Consider the following 23,191-nt stretch of genomic DNA (forward strand, 5'->3'; position numbering starts at 1 on the left):
ACAGTGGCCACCTGGCTCTGTTCAGATTCCTGGTCAGAGAACTTATTCATGATCACAGCATGTTCATGATCACCTTTTTTTTCACCTTTTGGATTTATGTGTTTGTATGTTAGTATGATGAACGACACATGGAAACGTAACAGTAGCTTCCATTTTCTTTTCATTGTACTCTATGTTCATACAGTTCTCTTCTCTATTTTTCTAGTATATCTCCTCTTTTAGCTGACTGACTTTTCCCTATTGCGGATCCTACCATGAGTATTATCCAGGACAAGCTCGGCAATGAATTTTTGCGAAATGGAGGAATGGATTCCAACTTCCCCCCCAGTATGATCATGTTCAGCCATCTGCCTCCAGTCACCAGCTTCACCCGGCTGACCTCCCAGCCGGTCATGTCCGATCTGCCTCAAGAGATGATCCTAAAGAAAGAGCGGGATTCACCTGATCACACGGGCAGCTTTCTCCATAGCATGGGCATCAAACAAGAGAAGCTGACTGAACTGGACTATCGTCTCCCTCTTTATGGAGGTGGTGGAGCAACAGGGGGAAAGAGCACAGAAATGCTGGACATGTCACTTGGAGGCCATCAGAACATGCTTCTACATGACCTCAGCCTTAGCAATGTGAGCCAAGTGGGTTGAAGAATATGCATGCTGTTTTCTTTGCACTCTTCTTTGCAAAACTTGCCTGTATCCAGTTGGTTACCTGCTGCTGGCTCTCAGCCTAGCCTCTGTCTGTTACTATTACTGTTGTTTCTACCTTAAATTTGGTTGCTGTCTTTCTCATGCCTGTTTGGTTTGACCTCTGCTTTGTCAGCAGTTCTCTGGAAGATTAGGAAAAGACCCAAAGGAATCCACGACTAGGAAAGGAAAGAGAACAAATGGAGAAGGTCCGGAGGGCAAATCAAGAAGGAAACGTGGAGACTCCGCCAAGGTTTGGGCACCAGAATCTCTCCCCAATTTTTAAATGGCAGGAACAGCAGTGGAATAGTGTAGAAAGTTTTTCTTGTGGTTTTCATTAATGGAGGTTCATCTGTGAATACCTTATATTAACCAGTTGACTTAACCAGTTCCAACAGTTCACTGACCAGTTGTTTTGTATCAATTGTTTTGAAAGCTTTATTAATTGGAATAGTATCACAGAAGTAACATACACTAACTTTTTTAGCAGGATGGAAAGCAGAGGCCTTAATACAACCTCCTGCGATCCCTGTGATGCAGTGATTGATGGAGAAAGTTTGTCATGTGGGAAAAGATTTGTAAATTGCCTAAATTTGAGAAGAGATAAGCCAGAGGTAAAATGCTTTTGCACCCCATCTTCTTTGTAGTCAATGATGCTGGATGGGGATGGAGGAGGAGGCCTCTCCCCCAACTCCAAACCACACATATGTGAGCACTGCCATGCAGCCTTTCGCAGCTCTTACCACCTGCGCCGACATGTGCTCATTCACACAGGTGAGAGGCTTTCATAGCCTGCTGCGTCCTCCCAAATGGGGGAATGTAGCATGCACATACATGAAGACGGTTTACACAGCGTAGACACTTGTCTTAGAGGGGATCTTCGTTGTTCCAACGGGCAGAGATGAGGGTGAATTTTAGGGCTTTGTTCATTTTTCCACGGGAATATAAAAGGATAGATTCTTTTTTGGGTGGGATTCGATTTTTTGGATACGGCCATAGGAAAGCAGTGTTTCAGCTGGGGGGAGAACATATTTGCATTAATGTTATATATCAGTAGAGTAAAGAAAATTCGTTTGGTAAGAAATTAAATTTTTTAACTTTGGTCATCTCTCTGTAAAATCAGTCTTGCCTTGCATTGTTAAGCCTTACCGAATTCTACGTATTAATGAAATTGAATTTAAAGTTGAACATGTATGATTGTGCTTTCATTTCCATAGGTGAGAGGCCTTTCAGGTGCAGCCAGTGTAACATGAGCTTCATCCAGAAGTACCTGCTGCAGCGACATGAAAAGATTCACAGCGGTGAGTCTATGTGCCAAAAATGTGATAATGGAACAGTTGTGACAGACAAGGCAGTGTAATTATTATGGGCAGTTATGATTACACTGAAGGTGCTTCTGAGTCAACTGTTTAAAGTGTTAAATCTCTATCTGCTATACAGGAGAGAAGCCATTTGGCTGTGACCAGTGTAACATGCGCTTCATTCAGAAGTACCACATGGAGAGGCACAAGAGGACACATAGCGGAGAAAAGCCATATAAATGCGACACCTGCCAACAGGTGAGCTTCACAATTTGTATTTTCCATATGAATATATTTGGGAATGTTTTTAGGTCATTGTATTGATTTGCTTATTTTGATAATAACGGTGCGTGATTATGGGGGGAAGATAATCACAATTATCCAAAATAATCCACAATTACAGTGATAATGAAAGTGTGGTTAAGGGAGAGAGGAATTTCTATGCATGCTCTGCTGCATCGGCATACTTAATATTACTGGGTGCATGTTTTTCTGTTCATCATATGCTCCATGAGATTCCTCTTCACATGATTGAGAAAAGTTTTGGTATTCCTTCGTTGTACAGACACAGTAGTTCAAGACCTTTTTCACACCGTATTTGCTCTGGAGTAACATACATCCTTTAAATTCAAATCAGCAATCAATATAGTCCCAAATTACCCGGGATGCTAATTTTTCTGAATTCATTCTCCCTTGACAAGAGAGTTCATTAATTCGTTTTCCTTTAACTTATACTGTTACGTACTATGTGACCTGACTGCTTACAGCCTGTTCATAGAGAAGCCTGGCAGAAAGCCTGGGAAAGATTCAGCAGGGCTTGTGTGATTGGTCTGATGTCCCCAGGAATGCTCATTATGGACATTTATCTGAATCAACAGAGAGCATGTGATGAGAAACTTTGTTTGACAGTGCTGTCATATTAATGAAGGGAGCTACCCTTTCACAGATACTTGATTACAGAGGCCAAAATTAAGTTTAGGATTCATATAAAATAAGTTATGGAAAGGTATTCTGACGGCGTTCTAATATAATAATGGTATTCTGATGTTACGTTTCTGAGAAATGACTCCTTAATCTTTAATACATGTAATCCCTTCATGTGGTGAGCACGCTCTGTGGTATTTTACACCCCGTTCTAAATCTCTGCCCTCTGCTCTTTTGCAGTATTTTTCACGTACGGATCGATTACTGAAGCACAAAAGAGCTTGCGTAGAAGCCATAAAGAAAGGTCTGGAGCCTGGGATGCTAGACCTTGGAGATGAGGAATTGGGACAGGGCAGCTACCTATTCACTCAGGGAAACACCAGCGCCCCTGGCCGCAAGAGGGGCAAGTCCAAAAGTGCCGGGGAGGGTGGTGAACGTCGGAGAAAGAAAGCAACAGCCACAGCAACAGGAGGAGGAGGAGGAGGTGGGGTGCAGATGCCACGTGGGCTCAGCCTGCAAAATTATTCTGTGGAGATGCCCACAGCTTCAGGGGTTTCCTCTTCGGCGGAGGACGGACTATCTGGAACAACCATGCAGAACCAACAGGGATGTACTCCTAAGCTCGTATTTAAGAAGGGGGGCCGCAAGAACCAGGACAAAAATTTGCTCTCCATGGGAAATGAGGCAAGCTCAACTTCTGGTCTCCATGGACAGAAGTTGCACACCCACAAGACCACATCCATGGACCTGTCTGGGTCAGGGGGGATGGATAGCATGACCCTTCTTCAGGCCTCTGGTGGGAGCAAACAAGGTGGAACCAGCAGCAATTACGATGACGCTATGCAGTTCTTGAAGAAGAGACGGTACCTGCACGCAGCAAACAGCAGTGGGGGTGGAGTAGACTATGGTGCTGGGGTGGCCCACCTGCCTGCTCAGCAGACAGTTATCCAGGGGGGTATTGGAGGAGAACCAACTCTTGCCCTTCTGGACACTTCACCTCTGGTCAGCATAGACATCAAGCAGGACAAGTCTGGCATTCCAGATGAAGTTCTGCAAAGCCTGCTGGATCACTATACCCACAAATCAGATGGTTCCCACCATGATGTGACTTTTGATCTTCCAGACCAGCACCATGTGGATCTCCAGCCTGCTTCAGCCACTCCAGAGTTGGTAGGTCCGCATGAGGGCTCCCCTATAAACTCAGGGGACAAGACTGTGGTCATGAATGAATACTCTAAGTTCTTGTTGCAGACCCTGGAGAGGACCAGCCACAGTAGCAGCTTCTCTCTGGGTCCATCAGGGCCTTTCCCCAGCCTGCTTTCATCCAGTAGCAGTCCAGCCAGCACACTTTTTACTGACAAGCATGTTTACACCACTTCCCCTCTTGACTGTGGCTTTGGACAGTCAGTACCTTCCCCTCTACAACCTTCCTCTTCGTCTTCTCTGTCCAAATCCCATTTTGGGATGCTGGTGGGTGCTCCCTCACCTTCCCATCCCTCTTCCACTGCCTCCCAGCAGAGCTTCCACCTCAGCAGCCTGGAGCCAACCACTCACCAGCAACTCACCCCTTCTCAGGAGCTCACCGAACAGCTGGACAAGCAGCATTCGCCTCCATATCCGCTCACCGCTCAGGAGCTGACCAATGGCAGCAGCCAGAAGGACCAGCAATCCAAGAACGACAGATCTTCGGGTAGTGGTAGCAGCGGTGGCAACAGTAGCAGTGTTTCCAATGGCTCTGTGTACACCCTTGCCTCACCACCTGAGCTCGCCCCTTTGGAGCCCTCCAAGGAAGTGGATTTGCGCTCCACTTATCAGATAGAGAACTTCGCCCAAGCCTTTGGCTCGCAGTTCAAGTCAGGTCGCCGGACCCCCCTGGGATACAGCAGTGATCCTCGGGTCGGGGATGTCGACCACAGAGCATCACGGACTCCCGTGTCGGAATTCTCAGGGTATACTAGTCTGTTAGCTGATGTTAGCGAGCCAGCTAGCTCAGGATCCAAAACCCCCACGAGCCAAAGCTACAGGTAAGGGTTTGGTGACCCCCTTCAGTCCCAGAGTGTGGGATGAAGTCTCTTCCTCTCCATTTCCCTTTTTAAAACAAACAAACAAAAAACAAGGTAAAATATTAATTATGTACACTGCCATTAAATGTTTCTACAAGACTCTACCAGGGAAGGTCTTCAAGACCTCAAATGCAATTTTTGATATTCCCATTTTTATTGTATTTAGTCTTTTGTTTTTAGTGTAGTTGATATGTTACTGTTAAAAATAGATATAAATGTCTTTTTTTGTTTCTCTTTTTTTTTTTTTGGACAAAATACAGTATAGCGAAGGACTGATTTGTTTGTTGGGTTGTTTTTTTTTTTTCCCTGATGAACCATGTGTGTTTTAGCAATCGTGATTGAATTGTGAAATGATTATTGATAATGATTTACACTAATAACAATTGTCAGGGAGAGGCCCAGTATTCAAACTCTGTTGTCTGTTACAATAATCTAAAGTATTACTCAGGAAGAAGCAATGATTTTTTTATGATGACGTGCATCTAGCACTCTTTTCTTTTTTTTTTTTTTTACAGCTGTGCTTTTTAAAGGTGAAACTACAGTGAAGCTTTGTTTCTAAAATTCTTTGAGGAGAAGGAATTAACCTAGCATGAATCTATTTGTTCAGTTGATAACACTGATGTGTCTTGCCACTACTTGTAGTTATACAGAGATTATGGTACTCTGTTGTCAATGTGAAAACACTCACATATTTGCTTTACTAAGGACACACACACACACACACACACACATACTTTCAAATGAACATTCATGTAGAAATGTGTATGCTTGCATGTGGATATTTATAAGTAGACTCCTCATAGCTGAATTGAAATGGCCTCAGGGTGTGATGAGTGTATGGTGAGCACTCCTACCCCCATTTTCTCTCTTAATAGTTCGTTAATCGTCATTTTTTTTTTAGTCCTTTTCCTTCTTAATGAGTCAAATGAGCACTTTTTCAACCATTGGAAAAAAAAAGAAGACAGATACCCGGTTATGGATTTAAAAGAAAAAACTTATTGGAGAAAGCTGTGACTAAAAATATGGATTTGAGGTATGGATTTTATTGGTTAGGGCATTTGATATTTTAGATCTGGGATGATTTGGGGGGGGGTTGGTTCTTAGCTTGCCTCTTGAATAGTGACTGTTTAGGAGGTTTATGGGAGGTGGGGATGCTGTGCCATTACTAGTAGCTGTGGAACATTTGTTTAAAGTTCAGGGCCTCTTTGTATTAAGTGTATTTAAGTATTGTGTGGTCTGAATGAACAACCACGATATAAGTCCTACCTCACAGACCCAAATTAATGATTTGATGCCTAAAGGACATTTTTTTTTCCTCCTTCTTTTTTTTTTTTTCTTTCTTTTTTAAATATAAGTTGTTTCTGGGAGGAACAGCTAAGCCAAGTCATGCCATTTGAAACAAGAATACCTGAATCTCTGGATGTAACTTTTCTTCTCTCTCTTTTTTTTTTTAACCGCAAGTTTTGCAGTGAAGCAAAAAAGGCAGAAATAATTTAGCATGACAAGGTTAACGTTTTTCATACTGATGCAATTTTACAACTCCCTTGGATGAAAAATGGGCCACTGTGTCTTCCACTGTTAAAATGTTGGGGTTTTTTGGGCGTGTCCTAAACAACAGGAGTTTGATTTTTTTTTTTTTTTGATGTAGCTCCTTTCCTATGTGATCCCTTCCCTGTGTTGGCTCATGATGAGCTGTCATAGAGGTACATTGAAGCGGTATTGTTGTTGGGATCAAAGGCTGTACTTCTCACTCCAGGTATATTTCAAGCTTTTTTTGGAGAGAGGGACACTGAAATAGGATTGACCTTAATATACCTCATATCACTGAGAAGAAAAAAAAAAACAAAACAAGACAAAAAAAAAAAAAAAACAAGAAACCAGGGACACTTGTATGTATGTAGTGGATATGTAGTATGCGTCAAACATATTGTGTAATCTTATTATGCCACTGTGTTTACAATTATAGCGATAAAAATGATTCGTTTAAATGCAAAATGTATAATTTTTTTCTCTCTGTTCAGCAGTTATGCCAAGCAGTGTTGCGTTTTAGATAAACCCCCCCCTAGAATTTCATAATTTTTTTTTTTTTTAATGTTTTTGCCCCTTGTTTTTGTTACTTGCCATCATGTGTTTTTTTTTCTTTGTCTTTTTTTGTTTGTTTGTTTTAATCTGTAGAGAGAATTTGTTTACAATAATGTTTAAAAACACTAAAAATGTGTGTTTTTTTCATTTTTTTTCTTTTTGATGCATGATATGAAGTTTTGTATGACTTTTTTTCTGATAACCTCCATTGCACCAATATTTGCGTCCCCATCTTCAGTCTAATTTCTTTGACTTTACAGGGCTGTATGTGTCAGATGAATTTATAAATGATTAGATAAGCCAATAAAACATTTGTTATGAAAACTTGTGTCCAGTTGATGCTTTACATGTATTCTTTCACAGAGCAGTGTGCTTGATTTGGTTGTTTCATTCATAGAACAGTAGGAGTTTCCGCTAGTTAACCTTGTTTACGCAGAGTAATAGGTGTTTTTTATCTTCCAGAAGAAAGGAAATTAATGGTCTTTATAAGTCTGCATCACAAAGAGCTTATTGTTGTCACTAACTATTGTCATCTGAACATTTTCTTTTTTAATTAATGGCGTAGGGGGATTGAACTGAAAACAAAAACCACAGTTCTGTTGTGCTCGGTTTGGTTTATAGTACGTGTGTAATAAGGGTGTTTTTTGTTTGTTTGTTTGTTTTTTGGAGTTGAACATGATGCCAAGTCACAGTGAGCATATAATCCTAGCAAAAAACCATTGCATGCTGTTTGTGTGTCATCTATCATGAGGCATCCGTATTTCACTCAACAGATGATGGCTTGACCCAGTAACCATTTTAAATAACATGATGGTGTTATTACTGAGACCATGAATAATATATGTTGTAATAGTGGAATCTGTATGAATGAGGAAAGCAGGTCTAATCACTAAATTTCTTCAAGCAGAGATGTGTGGTTTTTTTTTTTTTGCATTTAACGAAGTAGCCACGCAATGATCTGAAAAAATGTCAGAACAGTTGGTCGTCATGTTGCATGTGTCATGTCTTTTTCTGTGAGAAATGGCATGATCAGGTTATAGTCCCGAAACTGAGGACCCTCCTTCCTTGTTCAAATCGCCCGTGTGGTGGTACTTCGGTTTTGCAGTCCATTAGGGCAACAGAAATCTTGCGCTCATTTTCTGGTAATTTCTCAAAACATTTTCTCTCAGGATCTCTTCCACTCATTTTCACGGAGAAATAGTTAAAATAACTGCAACTGTTTTGTCTTCTTACACTCATAAAATAATAGTTACTGAAGATGTTTTCTTTCATTCTTGTTTTTTTTCATGACTTTGTTGCAGTTTGTATTAAAATGATTCTTCCTTCAGTGAAATTTGTTTACGTTTATAAAGAGAGAAAAGCTCAAGTTTTGAGTTAGTCCAATTATTTTTTCAAGCCGAACCATGATACAAAGGGTTACACCTCTGCTTTAAATACATACCACTAGGTGGCGACAGATAACTGTGACTGTGTCTGGGTACTCACAGGTTGTCTCTTTCCATGTGGTCATCATAAGCTTTCTGGACAGCTGTATAACTTTAGACCACACTTTTCCTTTTTTCCCCCCAGTTTAATTCAAGACAAGTACTCTGCAAGACCTCAGCTCTCTGGCAAAACAGCTGATCTGTCCTTGATAAGTGTGAGTAGTAATCCTAATGGACAAGGCCGGTGAGGATCATCTTACCCAGCTAACCGCTAGTTATGTGTATTATTAGCTGATATATACAATTTATCCCAGTTCTCAGAGAACTTCCCACATCACGAGATAAGTGGATAAGTGGAACTATTCAGATGATTTCTCAACACACATCTGCCGCTGTTGTTAATGTGTCATTTGTTCAGTAAATGAACTTACCTTGTAATGCTTGTGTAAACAGGTAGTCAGTGTAAACAGGGCATGGTGACTTAGCTTATATAAAAACAATATCATAAATATTCCTATGATCCCTTTTTTTGTTTTTGTTTTTTTCTAATGGACCAAAATTGGATCAAGGTTTGAATACACTGACCATTACTTTTGTCAATTGTTCATACATTTGTTCTGTTGAACGTCATTCAGTAGAAGCTACTAAAGTGACTGCAGCTGCTAAATTTATTCTGAAAATGCAGTTGATATTTGTATCAGACCAAATAAGAATTGGAAATATTTGAATGACTGGAGCTGTACCAGTGCTCTTTCAAAGCCTGTCTCTCTATTCATCTTTTTGTTGTTATGTTGAGTCAGGAAAACAACACATAAAGGCCATAACATGGAAGTTCACCCTTTCTGACATTTTTACCTTCATGTTATTAAACTGTCAACAGATTGTTCTGCTAAGTTATTTTTGGTCAACCATTATTGACCAACAGAGCAGGACAGAGAGAAAAACAGATTTACATCCCTCTCTAAAGATTGGCATTGATAAAACATTTTGTTTGGTCCTGTCTAACTGAAAACCAGTGAGATCCACATCAACAAGATGACAAGGTGACATTTAAAAAATATATTACTTGTAAATTCACTGGATGGCCCAGACATCCATTTGCATTGTATGACATTGTAAATAGGTGTAGTTTCATAGCATTTTAGATTGTCGTTGATTGTTTAGGGTGAAAAAAGAAAAAGAATCGCTGAAATAAACTGGATTTTATCAGACCATAATCTATCAGAACATAATCATAATGTATAATTGTTATAATTAGTCTGTATGTCAAATTGGGTGAAGTTTATCTTTGGGGGGATGACACCTGCTCTCTGACAGGATTTATGTGTCATAAAAGCTCTCTGAATACTATCTCAGTCTGTTATAGCTTCTCCCTTTTTTTTTTTTACTACAATGACACAGATCATACTACGTGCCAGAACACCTGTTTAATGTTAGCTGTTTAAAATTAAAAATTAAGAAAAAAAAAAAAATTAATTCTTGATATGTAGTATTGGTATTTCCTACGTATACTCATCTTATGATGAATCCGTTTGACAAAACGTGAAATGTGTTATGTACTAGACTATTTTGCATAATCATTGTTTGCTGAACGGTTTAAGCAGACTAACATCAGTTCTCCGAACAGACATCCAAGGGACAAAATGTGACAGAAAAATTCAGGTGGACCCAACTTGACTCTCAACATCTGACCCACTAATTTTATATATCACTTCCATACGGTGATGGTTTCCGAAAATGAAGTACAAAATCGTAATTTAATTATGTTATAACCTTCTCACAATAATTTTGTTTTAGTTCCTTATTGTCCCTCTGACAGTATGTGCTAGGAAACAGTATGGGTGTGACTAGGGTCAAGAGGATGGCATCCGTAATTTCAGATACTTTGGACCTTGCAACCCCAATAAAACGTCGAGAATGTTCCGTTACGTAGACGGGCTGCGTCATTGCGGCTGTTGTCGCCCGTGCTAATTCTGACTGATCTTGATTCCCTGAACTTTTTCCACACCTCCAGAGTTCATAGTACCAGATACTAGAAGAATGTATAGAAGTCATCTGAAACGCGAAGAAAAAAATCTCTGCAATCACTCTCTGTAAATGAGTCTGTAACTGTGGATCACTGACGCAATACTTTTAACAATGAATATGTTACTGCATTTTCTTTTCCACTATTATTTGAACATTCCTCTCAGTTGCACTTTTGGTGGGCTGACGTAGAGGAATATGTTAATAAAAGTGATCACAACTCATATCTGAATTTGCATTTTCACGAAAGTTTGAGAAAGAGAGATCAAAAGTGATCACGTGGTAAACTGTTATGTATAATATAATATAATATAATAAAATATAATATAATAATTACAACTGTTTTTATAATACATTTGGTAAAATTTCCATTAAAATTAAAAATGTGTTTGGAAAGACAGTAGATGTTGTGCTTAATCTCTTGAATCACTGCAGTGAGAGTTTGTTTTTACCTGTGCACTTTCATTGCACATTATGCCACAGGTAAATATGAGTATTGTGAGTCCTCTGTTTACACATGTTACTACTGTAGTCCTCTTTGTAGTACTGCAGCTCTGTGGGATTAGTCCCGCTGAGGGCTTCCCTTGGCCAACATTCAAATGAGTGCTTCATATTTTACCTTGAAAATGATCCAAATAAGCAGTACCTAGTTTTGGTGAGAGCCATGCCTGTTATACACAGAACAAATTCAGTGTTGGCCAGTTTCAGGGGATGTCACCCTCTCTTTAATTTATTGTGGATCAGGCCAAAATGCTGTGAACATGGATACTGTTGTAATAGTGGACTGAACTGGCAAATTACACCTTTGGATTTACGCGGTGTTGTTCTGAGGGTAAATTAGATTTTCAAGTCGCTCAGGTAAAAAGTAAAAAATTTAAAATATCCTTGTGTCATGGTGTGTTTTCAGTTTTGATGATGATTTTCTAGTTTGAAATGAAAGGCACCGATGCGTTGGTTAAATGGACATTGAACTTCGCCCCTCTCATTTCTGTTTCCCTTTTTACTTACTTCTCAATATGATTTATAGACTTCAAATGTTAGATTTAACTTTGGTTTACCACGTTAAAACCCTCCCCCGCTGTTATTAGCTGGCAGTTTACATGAACATGTAGGTTTTGATCCCAATAAAGTTATTTTTAGTAAAGTTATTACCCGTGATAAAAAAAAATATTTATCTTGAAGACAGAGCAGTAATTGATTAAGGAGGATAAGGATTATTTTTAGACTCCTTATGTTCCTTAAATTACTGTGTCTCTGACGTGTGAACACCACCGTGCACTTTGAGTGTCAGGGATGAATGTTTTATGTATTTTGTCATGCTATCCACTAGGGATGTACCCGAATCCGAATACAGTATTTGGGAAACCGCAAGTAATGCGATGGAAAGGGGGCGGGGGGGGGGGGGGGTGGGCTTACTGACATGTCTGTGCATCAGCCAGAAACAGAGAAACAGATGAACAGATACAGATAATGACATCTCTGTACACCTCTACTATCTATGCCAAACTGGTATTAACGACACTTCTTTACACCAGAGCCCAACGCTGCATTCTTTAATCTCAGGCACACAACATGGTTCCAATCAAGGCACAATATGTTACATTAGGATGCTACTTTGGATTATTCTTCACAGTTCTGCATGTTTATGTGTCTGTTCCTATCAAGACAAGGAACAAAATTATGGTTCAATCATGTAACAATAGTGATTTTATTTTTAAACTGTTTTATTGTTTTGATTGAACGCTGATCAGCTTAATGACTGTAACTGCAACTGGTAGAGCAAAACAAACAAACAAACAAACAAACAAACAAAATGTTTTATGTATTCTATTGAAGATTGTAGTGCTTTTAGGGATATCCCAGGAAAGATGAGGTTGACAACATGGACATAGAGCCTCCTCTATACACGAAGATTGTCATTGTTCAAAAGTTTTCTCTTCAAAACACACCTTGAATACTGAGTTGTTTTAATGTTGTGATAATAGTAAAACTCACTTGCTGCAACTCCCAAGAATATAAAATGCAGACGTTTTTGCCAGATTCAGTTTACCACTGTGTCACTGTTTCACAAACATATGGTTTTCAGTGAGATTAAAGCAGTCAAAATACACATTGCAAGGCAACTATATATATATATTCAAAAGAGGAATGAGAATATATATTGATTTAAATCCAAATGTTCAAAGATATTTGTCAAAACCCGTTTTTCTGTTTCTTTCTTCCTGCGAAACACTTGACCCCATTATTTTTTTTCCTCGTACGATGGCGCAAGCTTGGAGGTCATTGCTCACCAGTCGCTAAAACATGCATTGCAGGTGTGGTCTGATGTGACTGTGTGATAGGCTGCCAGTAATCCCTTACTTGCTTCTAAGGTGTTTATTCAGAGACAGTTGATCATATTAGAGGAAATAACGCATACGTTTGCTGTCAGAGATCTGGTGTTTACATTTCATTGATTTAATTAGCTAATCATAGAAACATTTAAAATAACACAATGGAGTTACTGGGGAAATTCAGACTTCTGTCTCTTTGCCTTTTAGTAGCAGTGGTGTCGGCACAACGTAAGTGAGATCATTTTGATAATGTTCAACACCATGACACTTCATTTCATATTAGATTAGTAAGAGAGTATCAAGAGTGTTTTCGGTTAAAGCAAAACAACTGTTTTGGAAACAATCAGCAAATGTGTTAAAACACACAAATTTCCAAACAGAGCGATCTATGCATGCCATAAGGAAAAACAACAACAACAACAACAACAAAAAAACAAAAAAACAAAAAAACACAAAACAAAAACAACAACAACAACAAAAAACATTCAACCACAGTGTTATTAAATACAAATTTCCAAACTCAGTTATCTCTGCACAACAGCCACGTTAGGGGCATATTCCCTGTTCCAGCTGATTGTGTTGGACACAGGCAATGATTTACTGTTCATATACACTGTGCACATCTTTCCCTATTAAACACTGTCCTGTTTGTTCACAGTTGTTTATTGTTTAGTTGCATTTAGTGTTTTAGTTCTTTGCCTGTTCTGTGTGCCTGTGTTTTATCCCATAGGAGCAATTTTTATGGTCTTCCTTACCTTTGTTCCAGACAAAAGGCTATTCAAGTTAATGGCATATTAGTGATGAAAAGTATAGGTTTGTTTGTTCTTCTGACATGTGGACATGTTTTTCAAATGCATTTTTGGCCTAATCATCAGAGACTGCTTATATGTAGAATTTGATTGTGTATGTTCTATTGAAACTGACTGTTTATCACTGATTAATTTATTACTGATTAATTTAGCTTCTGTAAAATCTTTCCTTTACTGATCCCAAAGAGTTCTGTGTCCCGAATCCTTGTCCTCCAAATAGCAAGTGTGAGGAGCGTGTGGATGGCTTTTCCTGTGATTGCCTTCTGGGCCTGTTTTATAATAATGTCTCTGGAGTCTGTGAGGCAGGTAGGTCTCTAGCTGTTAATAAGTTAATACCACATGCTTAGAAGATTTAGCATCCTTAAATATGCCTGTATTAAAATGATGAGTCAAACAGAACCAATGCATTCTGAAATAAATTAGATTGTAGTGCTTTTAGGAATATCCTGGGAAAGATGAGGTTGACAACATGGACATAGAGCCTCCTCTATACACGAAGATTGTCATTGTTCAAAAGTTTTCTCTTCAAAACACACCTTGAATACTGAGTTGTTTTAATGTTGTGATAATAATAAAACTCACTTGCTGCAACTCCCAAGAATATAAAATGCAGACGTTTTTGCCAGATTCAGTTTACCACTGTGTCACTGTTTCACAAACATATGGTTTTCAGTGAGATTAAAGCAGTCAAAATACACATTGCAAGGCAACTTTTACAAAAGAGGAATGAAAATATATACTGATTTAAATTCAAATGTTCAAAGATATTTGTCAAAACCCGTTTTTCTGTTTCTTTCTTCCTGCGAAACACTTGACCCCATTATTTTTTTTCCTCGTACGATGGCGCAAGCTTGGAGGTCATTGCTCACCAGTCGCTAAAACATGCATTGCAGGTGTGGTCTGATGTGACTGTGTGATAGGCTGCCAGTAATCCCTTACTTGCTTCTAAGGTGTTTATTCAGAAACAGTTGATCATATTAGAGGAAATAACGCATACGTTTGCTGTCAGAGTTCTGGTGTTTACATTTCATTGATTTAATTAGCTAATCATAGAAACATTTAAAACAACACAATGGAGTTACTGGGGAAATTCAAACTTCTGTCTCTTTGCCTTTTAGTAGCAGTGGTGTCGGCACAATGTAAGTAAGATCATTTTGATAATGTTCAACACCATGACACTTCATTTCATAACACTTTCAATTCGGACGTTTTTTATCGAGTTTGATCTGATCTGATTTACTACTCATGGATGTAAACCTGCATATTGTTGTTTTGTATTAATGCTTGTTATACATATTGATAAATTTATCTGGATTTTAGGATCGCATTGGGATAACCAATTCTTAGTGCTGAATTTACTTGTGATGTCACCTACATGGAAGCACTTTAGTGGGAAATGAATTCTTCTCAGAAACGACTATAAGGAATATAAATTGTAATTACAGAGAATAAAAGTAGTGTGGCTGGAGAATTTCATGAGCCTCAGTTCTTCTCATTACTCTTTCAGTTCACTGAAATTAATTTATCTATGGACGTGGGCACGCCATGAACATGCTGCTTAATCCATCCCCAACAATGAAAATAATTTTGAAACCATCTTTGAGACATGAAAGTAGATATTTTGTAATAGCGGATTGTATGATTTTACTTTTGAAACTTAATAACAACAGCTACAACAGCAACACACAAGAAGAAGAAGAAGAAGAAGAAGAAGAAGAAGAAGAGGAAGAAGAATTTTAAGATCCCTTTTAAAGCCAGTGTAAACAAGATCCTGGTTAAAGCTTTACTTAAAAAGTGAAGATGGAATTCATTGGATAAAACTTGGGTTTTAGTCCTTGGTGCCTCCCCAATCATTATGTCCTGGTGCCTCCCCAATCATTATGTCCTGGTCTGTCTATAATGTTTACACCAAATGAGAAGAAAGATAGGATTCTGTGTCATGTTAACATTACCTAGTTGATAGACAATTACGACATTAGATTAGTAAGAGAGTATGAAGAGTGTTTTCGGTTAAAGCAAAACAACTGTTTTGGAAACAATCAACAAATGTGTTATAACACACAAATTTCCAAATAGAGCAATCTATGCATGCCATAAGGAAAAACAACAAAAAAAACAAAAACAAAACTAAACTAAAAACAAAAACAACAACAACAACAAAAAACGTTCAACCACAGTGTTATTAAATACAAATTTCCAAACTCAGTTATCTCTGCACAACAGCCACGTTAGGGGCATATTCCCTGCTCCAGCTGATTGTGTTGGACACAGGCAATGATTTACTGTTCATATACACTGTGCACATCTTTCCCTATTAAACACTGTCCTGTTTGTTCACAGTTGTTTATTGTTTAGTTGCATTTAGTGTTTTAGTTCTTTGCCTGTTCTGTGTGCCTGTGTTTTATCCCATAGGAGCAATTTTTATGGTCTTCCTTACTTTTGTTCCAGACAAAAGGCTATTCAAGTTAATGGTATATTAGTGATGAAAAGTATAGGTTTGTTTGTTCTTCTGACATGCGGACATGTTTTTCAAATGCATTTTTGGCCTGATCGTCAGAGACTGCTTGTATGTAGAATTTGATTGTGTATGTTCTATTGAAACAGGCTGTCTATTACTGATTAATTCAGTAATTCAGCTTGTTCTTAACCTTCAGCACTCTCATTTCCTTCTCAAATGTACCTCACTAGCATAGTTGGGCCGCCTTAATCTCGACTCCACAGCAAGTGTATCTGCTCCTGTTTTATTGCGCTCCAAAGTCTCAGAACACTTGCTGAAATAGGCTTGTTTGTCACTGTTGCTTAAGGCTTTTCATTCCCCAAGCAATATGATAAGAGGTAGCATGAGTTAAGGAAGTGCTGCTCACCTTGTGGTCTTTATTGGTTGTCATATTCTCACTTTACTTCTCCTCTCTTAAAGGTTGACTGTTGCATATAAATGCAGATACATCATGCCATTTCTGTGGTTACAGTGAATCATGTAGAATTTTGCTATGACCTCAGTGTCGTATTATAAGACATCTGATCACATTGCTGAACTGAAGTGCCATTGTAATCTGAGAATGAGACAGATAGAGGTAAGAGTGGAGTGTAGGAAAGGATTTTGATTTTAAGGGAAAAATAAGGATTGAGGTTAGACTGCAAAGAGAGAGAATACTGAAGAGTACAAAGAATTTTTTTTCTTTCTTTTTTTTCCCAGAGCTTTCACCAGTAGTGTTTGGTACATTTTCAGGTGATAAGGCTAGGAACAGATGGAGCCCAGCTGTTTACAGTCCATATTTACTTTACAGAGAGGTTATATCACCACATGTGAACTGAAACTTTATCAGTTGATGATGAATATGAGGTGCTTATGAGCACATCACTATGAATGATCATGTGACTGTGCCTGCTTTATATTGCAGTGAAAACTGGGGTCAGCGCTCAAACTACAGCTGACAACATTGCTTCCTCCCCAACCCCTGACAGCGGCACTACAGCCCCAACCCCTGACAGTGACACTACAGCCCCAACCCCTGACAGTGACACTACAGCCCCAACCCCTGACAGTGACACTACAGCCCCAACCCCTGACAGTGACACTACAGCCCCAACCCCTGACAGCGGCACTACAGCCCCAACCCCTGACAGTGACACTACAGCCCCAACCCCTGACAGTGGCACTACAGCCCCAACCCCTGACAGTGACACTACAGCCCCAACCCCTGACAGTGGCACTACAGCCCCAACCCCTGACAGCGACACTACAGCCCCAACCCCTGACAGCGGCACTACAGCCCCAACCCCTGACAGTGACACTACAGCCCCAACCCCTGACAGTGACACTACAGCCCCAACCCCTGACAGTGACACTACAGCCCCAACCCCTGACAGTGACACTACAGCCCCAACCCCTGACAGCGACACTACAGCCCCAACCCCTGATGGCACTACAGCCCCAATCCCTGATGGTACTACGGCAACTGCAACAAGTGAGTCTTTCACCCAAAATTCTTGCTGCTCTTTAATACTTTCCACATTCCACATATGATTCCAGCCAAGATGGACACTGATGGCTTCTGTAAAATCTTTCCTTTACTGATCCCAAAGAGTTCTGTGTCCCGAATCCTTGTCCTCCAAATAGCAAGTGTGAGGAGCGTGTGGATGGCTTTTCCTGTGATTGCCTTCTGGGCCTGTTTTATAATAATGTTTCTGGAGTCTGTGAGGCAGGTAGGTCTCTAGTTGTTAATAAGGTAACACCACATGCTTAGAAGATTTAGCATCCTTAAATATGCCTGTATTAAAATGTGGAGTCAAACAGAACGAATGCATTCTGAAATAAATAAAAAGTTTTCACACTCCTCATTTTTTCTGTCTCTTCAATTTTAGCAAATGTGTTCGTAGCTGCAATGCGCTTTCCAAACATGCCATTTGAGGATGACATGCTTGACAAAACATCTGTGCTGTTCTCCGAGACTGCTTCTGATATTACAGAGTTTGTAAGAAAAATTAAATTTTTGTGGTAATTGATTTGAATACATTTCAACCTCTGAATAGTCCCCACCATTGTCACCTTACCCCAAGTAAAGACAGGACTCCATCTAAGAGTGAAAATAATCTGTTTCAAAAATGAATCACCACTGATCTGAAATTTGTTTGATTCTGAAAGCTGTTGATTGTCAGTGGGAACTGAAAAGCAAAGACAGTCTGTTCTCTCTTCTCTCAATACAAACAGCTCAGAGAGGCCCTGGGTAACACAACAGGCTACATTGATTCCATAGTTTTGAGTCTGAGGTGAGTTTCTCCACTTACCTTTTCTCTTTGTAACTGTTCAGATGTTCCAGTCTGTGAACAAGGCTGCTGTTTGCACACATCCGTCTTTCATAACATTTTTCATAGTTTTATTGCTTTGCTTATTAACCATAAAACCTGTGCTTCAACTTAAAATATTACACATTTCATTTGAGTGTGATAACCTCTGGTTAAATATCCGGGCTGTGCGGCTGTATGTCTGCATCTCAGTGGAAGCTCTTTCTTATGTCATGTTATTTCAATAGTATACAGCACCAACAGTATGTGAAATTTTCAATTCAATGTGAAAACATTTGGTTCCATATCTTGACTGTGTGGCTGTGTGTCTGTATCTCGGTTTGCATTCCAACAGGATGGGCAGTGTCGTAGCAGACGTGGAAAATGTATATTCACGGAGCGCTGACATTGATGAGACTGATATTAAGACTGCTATTGAGAAACATGTTGAAGATGAACCTGACAATACAAACTTCGCTGGTGTAGGCATAACAGGTATATAGTTGATTCTTCATATACAAGTTCAAGTTTACCTGTATACCTGAGTGCAGGGCTGAAGAATCAGCAGAGTTTCAGAGTTTTTTGATGTATTAAACAAGATATGCTAAAGCATGGATGTGTTGACTGTGGCATGTTAACTTTAAATATGTGAGAATGTTCAGTAGAACAAAATCAATACAGTATCGTGTAGGACAGTATAACTCTATCCCTTCTAACAATAGAGAAGAAGTAAGTTTATGAATGTGTGTGCATATTTATGTTGTGTGTATATTTATATATATATATAGACTGTCGTCCTGAGCAGTGTTTTTTTTCCGTTGTGCAGAACCGACTGTGTGTAAGGAAGGAGTCTGTGACCCCTTAACTTCGAAATGTGTCATAAAAGGAGGAAGATACGACTGTGAATGTCTATCAGGGTATTTCAAGACTGACTTTACACCGAATGGCTGTGTAGGTATGTATGCATAATGATTTGTCTGCATGGGCGTGTTTGTGTGTGTGTGTGTGTAAGAGAAAGTTTTTTCACTCTTCTAACCATATTTATGAACCACCCTTATATTCACAGCTTGTCCCAGCGGTCAAGAATATGTTAATGGGAATTGTGAGGAGTGAGTACCTTTCTGTTTTCTTGTCTTTCCTTCTATTTGCCCTTATAACGTGTACTTCAGGACATTTCTACTTGGAAGAAATGTGAAAAAAAAAAACCCTCAAACTGAAAAAACGGCACTCTCTAGTATATACACATATTTAACTGACATATATCTGAAGCTATCCTACTGAGTTGTTCATTTGCACAGTGTGATGGAAAATACAAGTTGAACAACAGTTGCAACCATCTTCCCATTGACAGAATTTTATTTCATGTAAATGAAATTGGAAAATAAAATGTTTTGCTTGTTTTTCAGCTGTTCATTTGGTTTTTCTGGATTGAACTGTGGTGAACGTAAGTCTTAACTGCCACCATATATAAATATAAGAAGTTGTCAGTTCAACAAAACACAGCATGTTTGTGTATGCTTGCTTCATTTTGCACCATATCACTTGTGTGTGTGTGTGTGTGTGTGTGTGTGTGTGTGTGTGTGTGTTTGTCTTTGCAGCATATCTCTTAATTGTGGTTGTTGTGGCATCTGTTCTTGGTGGACTGCTGGTCATTACTCTTGGAGTCACCATCGGCCTTAGCTGCAGGTACACATACTCAGTTCCTTTCACAACTCAAAATGATCATCAGCCTGCACACAAAGGACGTATGCTCTGAACTAAAAACATACATTTTTAGAATGGTATTGTTATTGTTTGCATAGCACTTTTTTCGGTGAGATTTATTAATTTTGATTAAGTAACATTGCACCAACTCAATGACACTAAACAAATAACTGGTACCATGGTATGTTCCACTGTAGCAAATCAAAGAAAGGCTCCAAATCTACTGATGGCAAGGACTTTAAAGGATCTGCATCCAACTTTCCATTTCCTAAAATCCCACGGCTTCAAACTAACAATGACTGGAGCCATGGAAATCTGGAAATGACTGAGAGTGGCAGCACTAGGGCCCTGGTCAGCAATGGTTACGGCAATGAAGAGGTGAGAACATACTTTTAAAAATGGTAATGTAGATGAGTGAGGAGAGAAAACTTACTTTCATAATGCGTCTCAACATACAGGTCCTGTTGTAGGTCCATACACAGTTCAGAGCTACTGAGTATTCATAGATTGCTGGGAAATTGCAAAGACATAAAGCTCTTTTGTATTTATCAGTACTGAATTTTAGGCCACTGTTACAGTAAGGTTCAGTGTAAGCCTGTTGGACACTTCTGAACAGAATCAGAACAAGATCCATCAGCTATGCCAGGAAACATAAACACCTGCCATATTAAAGGAGTAAAAGACATGTTAAAGATACATCTTGTCCATGCTGTTCAATGTCTTGCTGAAGGCCACTTGAAAGTGAAAATGAAACATTTCTCTTTTCCAGACCGGCAATGACTATGGTGATTACAGTTTTCACAACAGCAACTTCCAGAATCAGAAGTCCCCAGGGCACTCTTACCTCCGCAGGGGGGTGGGCAACCCCTACTATCAACAAGATTAGGATAGATTACCCCATTATTAGCAACGTGATCTCAGGGTAAACTTGTTCTCTGAATGCAACATTTCAGTGATTACAGCCTACGCACTTTATTTCATGCATAATTTCTCTATCCTAAACAGTGCAGTGGAAGTATGAATCTCACTGACTTGTCTGTGAACATAGCTTTCTTATTATAAACTTTTTATCCGTTAACTTTTTTACCTTTATTTTGATGTGTCCCAGAGTTGGAAAAAAAAATCAATCTGAAACAGCACACATTTTTATCCCAGGGCTAGTTTCACATTTTAAGAAGTTGTTATATGTTAAAAAATGATGAATTTTCATTTGAAAGGTCTGGAACCTTGTATAATGATCTAAAACTACTGTGCAGATTTGTGTAAATCCATTGCCTCCTTTAGGTATACGTTAATGCGCTCATCAATGACTTCATTTTGCTGTCAGTTTATTTGTTTATAGTTCTTTATATATTAAAATGCTCCATGCAGCCTGTTAAGAGGCTTTGTTTCTTTCAGTGTCAAACTGACATACAGTACATGGAAAATGCTCAGTGCATGTCAATTTCGTTCATTGCTCAGACCTGACTTGGATTAAAATGTGATACATTTCTGATGTAAATTTTTTTGAATGAGATAAGCTGCTTTTGACTTTTAATAAAATATTTTGATGAAATTTGTCTGACCACAAACATTTTTGTTCACTCTATTTGGGTCCCTTTGAAAGCACGCTGCACAAAGTCAGTTATTTGCTCCCCAGTTATGTTCATCGTTCAAAAAATCTGCTCCTTATATCTAACACTTTCTTTTAGGTGAAAGCTTTTAGGGTTTTTGTGATATGAGTACAGGGTCACCTCAGTAGAGATGACTTTCATAAAACTATACCAAGAGCTTTATGGAAATACCTGTTTGAAATCCACAGGCAGTTCATAGTTATTAAGAGATCATAAATGCTCTCTAAATTTCTTTTTATTGTTATTATAGTTTTATTAGCAGTGTCACATCTCTTAGCTGCTGTACAGAAAAGGGTCTTAGGAGAAGGTAGATATGACTGTTTCATTTAATGATAAATAGCAACTGTATGTGCTTGTGTCCAACCACAGCTGGTTGGACCTTGAGTGACGAGGGTGTGGTAAACAATTTATCTGCTCCGGGTCGCTGGGCTTGTGTGTAAGGCACAGTGTGTGTCTGACTGCAGTAGTGCTAAGGTTTTGCCCTGACAATCACATTCATGCAGATTTCTACCTAGATCAAATGGCCTGCCACTGCTCTCACTACTAAAAATGTGAGAGTTTTGTATCATCTATTTTGATAGTCTGCTGTGTTGTGTAGGTTGTAAAGAAAATTTCTTTTTTTTTTTTTTTTTTTGTAGACTAACTTATTTGTTAATTTGTTTCTTTGTGTTATTGGTGTTACTCTAACCAGCAGTTCTGGCAATCCTTTCATCTCCTATATGTACACAAATGGAAGAAACATGTCTGTTTCACATATGCTTTGTAAATACAGAAAATAACATTCTTCGCATTTTCTGAAAGATTAGAATTACTGTGTATGGTAGTGCTGTGACGCATTGCCATGGCAATATGATGATCATTGTGCCTGTTCTTCCCCTCACAGTTCTGCTTTGACCTATTGATATATTTCACTGTAATCTGCCTTAACTGTCTGCCTTAACTGTCCATTTACTGATCCAAACAATTTAATATACTTTATGTCATACATATCATTTCAGTGGCCGTTCATTTAGTTAAACTGTGTGGAGGGAGTTAGACCCTGAGATGGGTGGGGTAGTTTCTTATCCCTTAAGTGTGTCACATGAACCTTAGAACTCATCTACAATAAAGTTCAAAATAAACACGGCGATCAAAGTTCAGTCCTTGAAACCATTTGCTGTTTATGTAACACTGGGTGTCTCAGGATGCTGACGTCAGAACGTCACAGAATAGTCTTGTATTGAAATGGACAACGCCGTAATTTACCTGAGTAATGTGTGAGTAGTCATTTATAGTACTATCTTCAGAGAAAAAGAACAGAGGACCTCATCAAATTCACATACTGAGGTAGACATGCAGAGAAGTGTGAGAGAGAAGTTACCCAGATGTATTTTTGGCTCTAATTTAGCCTTATACATATACAGTTTTGACCAGTTGCCAGTTCGGTCAGTGTTCCGGAAGAATATTTT

General features: G+C 38.9%; 1 protein-coding gene across 1 annotated transcript; it reads left to right on the plus strand.

Annotated features, from left to right (window-relative positions):
* Nucleotides 1-254: 254 nt before the first annotated feature.
* On the plus strand, nt 255-4,933 carry znf281b (zinc finger protein 281b). The gene is made up of 6 exons (XM_030775660.1): nt 255-623; nt 817-933; nt 1,328-1,454; nt 1,898-1,981; nt 2,121-2,239; nt 3,146-4,933. Exons 1-6 carry the CDS (start codon nt 255-257, stop codon nt 4,931-4,933), a joined length of 2,604 nt encoding a protein of 867 aa, XP_030631520.1.
* The last annotated feature ends 18,258 nt before the right edge of the window (nt 4,934-23,191 follow it).

The sequence above is a fragment of the Chanos chanos genome, chromosome 5 (genome assembly GCF_902362185.1).
Source record: "Chanos chanos chromosome 5, fChaCha1.1, whole genome shotgun sequence".
Lineage (NCBI taxonomy): Eukaryota > Metazoa > Chordata > Actinopteri > Gonorynchiformes > Chanidae > Chanos > Chanos chanos.